The 2,818-nt window shown below is 61.0% G+C and overlaps 1 protein-coding gene across 1 annotated transcript in view; it reads left to right on the top strand.

Annotated features, from left to right (window-relative positions):
* Positions 1-2,491: 2,491 nt before the first annotated feature.
* The window catches only part of TMEM106C (transmembrane protein 106C), a 3,871-nt gene continuing 3,544 nt past the window's right edge, over positions 2,492-2,818 (top strand). The window contains exon 1 of the mRNA XM_005431018.2: positions 2,492-2,642. Coding sequence (XP_005431075.1) covers positions 2,492-2,642 — 151 coding nt within the window. The remainder of the gene's footprint in view (positions 2,643-2,818) is intronic.

The following is a 2,818-nucleotide window of genomic DNA, read 5'->3' as shown; positions in this document are numbered from 1 at the left end:
CCTCCCGAAAGCCCGATGAGTTCTGGCAGCTGATCCAGCTCCCAGTGAGTGCTCGGTGCTGCACCGGGACCGAATAAACGGTACCGGAGTGCCACCCCCAGCACTCCCGGCTCCCGGCAGGCTCCGGCTGCTCCCGTTGTCCCCACAGACCCCGAGGGTGATCCCAGCCTGGGGACCCGCAGGACACCTGGATTTGGCTGCTCCTGAAGGATCTGAGAGTGTTTGGGACAGAGCAAGAACCGACCTTGACCATCCAAAATCCTCTTATTGGTGACTTGGAATGTGGGATTTTGGGCAGAGCCAGCTCAGCTCACCCCAACCCAAGGATTGGGCACGCTGCACCCCAGTCTGAAAAATCGGGATATTCGGCAATTTCCCCTTTTCCTTCCTCAAATCCCCAGCCGGGGTGCAGCCACCTGCAGCACCGAATAAAGCAGCGAGAGGAGCTCCCAGAGAACCCCTGCTGCTGCTCCAGGGTTTATCGGGTGTCCCTTAAACCCAAAATCCCCGGAGCAAACGAGCCCCCGGCGCAGCAGAGCCCCCGCAGCCGCGGGCACCGGGTTCAGCCGCCGCGGTTTGCGTGGGGAAAACACTTCGAAATAGCCTTTAAATTGATTTAATGAGGCCGAGGAGGGGAAAACAACGTCTAGGAAGAAATGGGAGCTCATCAGAGGCAATTTCGTGGCGCGGAAGGATTTCGGGAGGGTGGGGAGTGGTGGAAGCTGCTTATCCCCATCCCGATGCTTTTGGGATCTTTCCATGATCTCTTTCCGTGCCAAAAAAATGTCCCAAAATCTCCCAAGGCTTTTCCCCACTGACACAGCCATGCACCAGACCAGCGGGACTCCTTTTCCATTCAAACTTTTACCTTTTTCCCGGCAGGAATCTGTGGCCCCCTGAGCTCTGGGGAAAGTTTGAGGCCGAGGAGGGTTTGGATTCCCTCCCTCTCTCCTGATTCCCTGCTGCTTTTCTGCCCTCCATCCACCCGGCACGAGGGGTTTGGGGCCAAATCCCTGCTCTGCTCCGCATCCCCGCGACAGCCAGCACGGGCAGGATTCGGGAGGATTTAATTCCTGCACGGAATTTCATTCTTGATTGGAAATTCCAAGAGCTGTGAGCGGGAGCCGCGGTTTTTGTGCTGCTGCAGCCTTGAGAAAGGGATCGGCGGGGCTGGGAGAGGAGGAGGAGGATGGCCCGGGGATGTGGAGTGGCAGGAACTGGGATCTCCAGATCTTCATGGGATGGCTTGGGCTCGGCAGGGACCCTTAGGATCGTCATTGCCACCCCGGAACTGTCCCTGCACGGGGCTTGGAGCGCCTGGGGGGCGGCACGTGTGGGACAAACGGAGCTGGATGAGCTCCAAGCTCCCTCCCAAAAAATCCCGCGATTCCACGACCCCTTTCCAGGGCTCATAAATCCCTGCAGGACACACGGAAAAGAGGGGAAAAGCCCAAATATGTGATATTTCCCTGTCCTTGGAGCAGCGCTCCCTCATCCCGGGGCTCCTCCGGGGTGGCTCCGGGCTCGCCCCATCCCGGGAGAGCGGAGATTTCCCGGGAAGCGCTTCCACAATCGCGCCTGCTGGCTGCAAAAGGGGCTTTCCCCCCTTCCGCCCACTCCCGCTGGGTTTGGGGGCAGAAAAAACTTGGTAAAAACACCGGGATCCAGCCCGGGACGCGCCAGGAGCCGAGAGGAGGCTGCGGGGGGAATTTTCGGTTCTTTTTCTGCTCTGGGAATTCTCTGCGGGGTCGAGCTCGTCCCGCAGCGCATCCCGAGGGACTGGCAGGGATTTCTCTTTTCCCAATCCCTCTCCCTGCTCCTTTTCCAGCCCCTCATGCCGCAGCCGCCGGGACGGCGCGGGAAGGAAGGAGAGCCGGGAATTCTCCCCCCGCCTGAAATTTCGCTCCTGGGAAGGAGAGAAGAAATGATCCATAAAATTTCCATGGGACACGCACAGGCCGGGCAGGCGGTGCCTCTGGAGCTCACAAAATATTTTAATTTTGCCGTGAATTTGATTTTGATAGTTTGGGTGATTGGGAGAGGGAGGGATTTCGTTTTCCATCCGTTTTCTCTGGGGTGTGGCGGGAAGGAGTCCCACGGGAGGGAATTTACTGAAGGAAAACGGACCCGGGAGCTGTCGGAGCTGGGGGGGAGGTGGGAGGGAATGGCCTGGGGGCGTTTCCCCAGAAATTGAGGGGTGCTGGAGGTGATGCTGGGCTGGCCCGGGGCGGGCGGGCTCGGACCGCTCGGGCCCGCTCCGTACCGGGACAGGGGGCTCGGACCGCCCGGGACCGCTCCGTACCGGGACAGGGGGGCTCGGACCGCTCGGGACGGCTCTGTCCCGGTGTGGGGCCGCTCCGTGCCGGGAGCAGGGCTCTCCCACTGGTGCGGCCCGAGTCTGTGCTGGTCTGAGGGGGCTCATTCTGGGACAGGGATCCCCAAACTGGGGCTCATGCGCTCCATACTGCTTCCAGCCCCCCATCCCCCGCGCATGCGCCCTCCAGACGGGACGCCCCAGCCGTGCGCACGCGCGCGATTTACGTCACGCCCCGCCCTGCCACATCCTGCCACGCCCAACCGGAACTACGCGTTGCTTCTGCGCGTGCGCGATGCCGACCACGCCTATCACATGCAAATGAAGGGTGTGGTCAGCGTCCCCACCCCTGGGAATTGGCGCGTGAGCTTTGGGTGAAACGACGGGGCGTGGCTCTCTAAACCCCGCCCTCCCTTGTGACGTACTATCGATGAGGTGGGCGTGGTATGAATAACCCCGCCCATCTCACGTGAGGAGTAATGGGCGGGGTCATAGCGAGCCCCC

Source organism: Geospiza fortis, unplaced genomic scaffold, assembly GCF_000277835.1.
Source record: "Geospiza fortis unplaced genomic scaffold, GeoFor_1.0 scaffold1828, whole genome shotgun sequence".
NCBI lineage: Eukaryota > Metazoa > Chordata > Aves > Passeriformes > Thraupidae > Geospiza > Geospiza fortis.
Note: the sequence above shows the minus strand (reverse complement) of the source record. Positions and strands in the feature narration are given on the sequence as shown.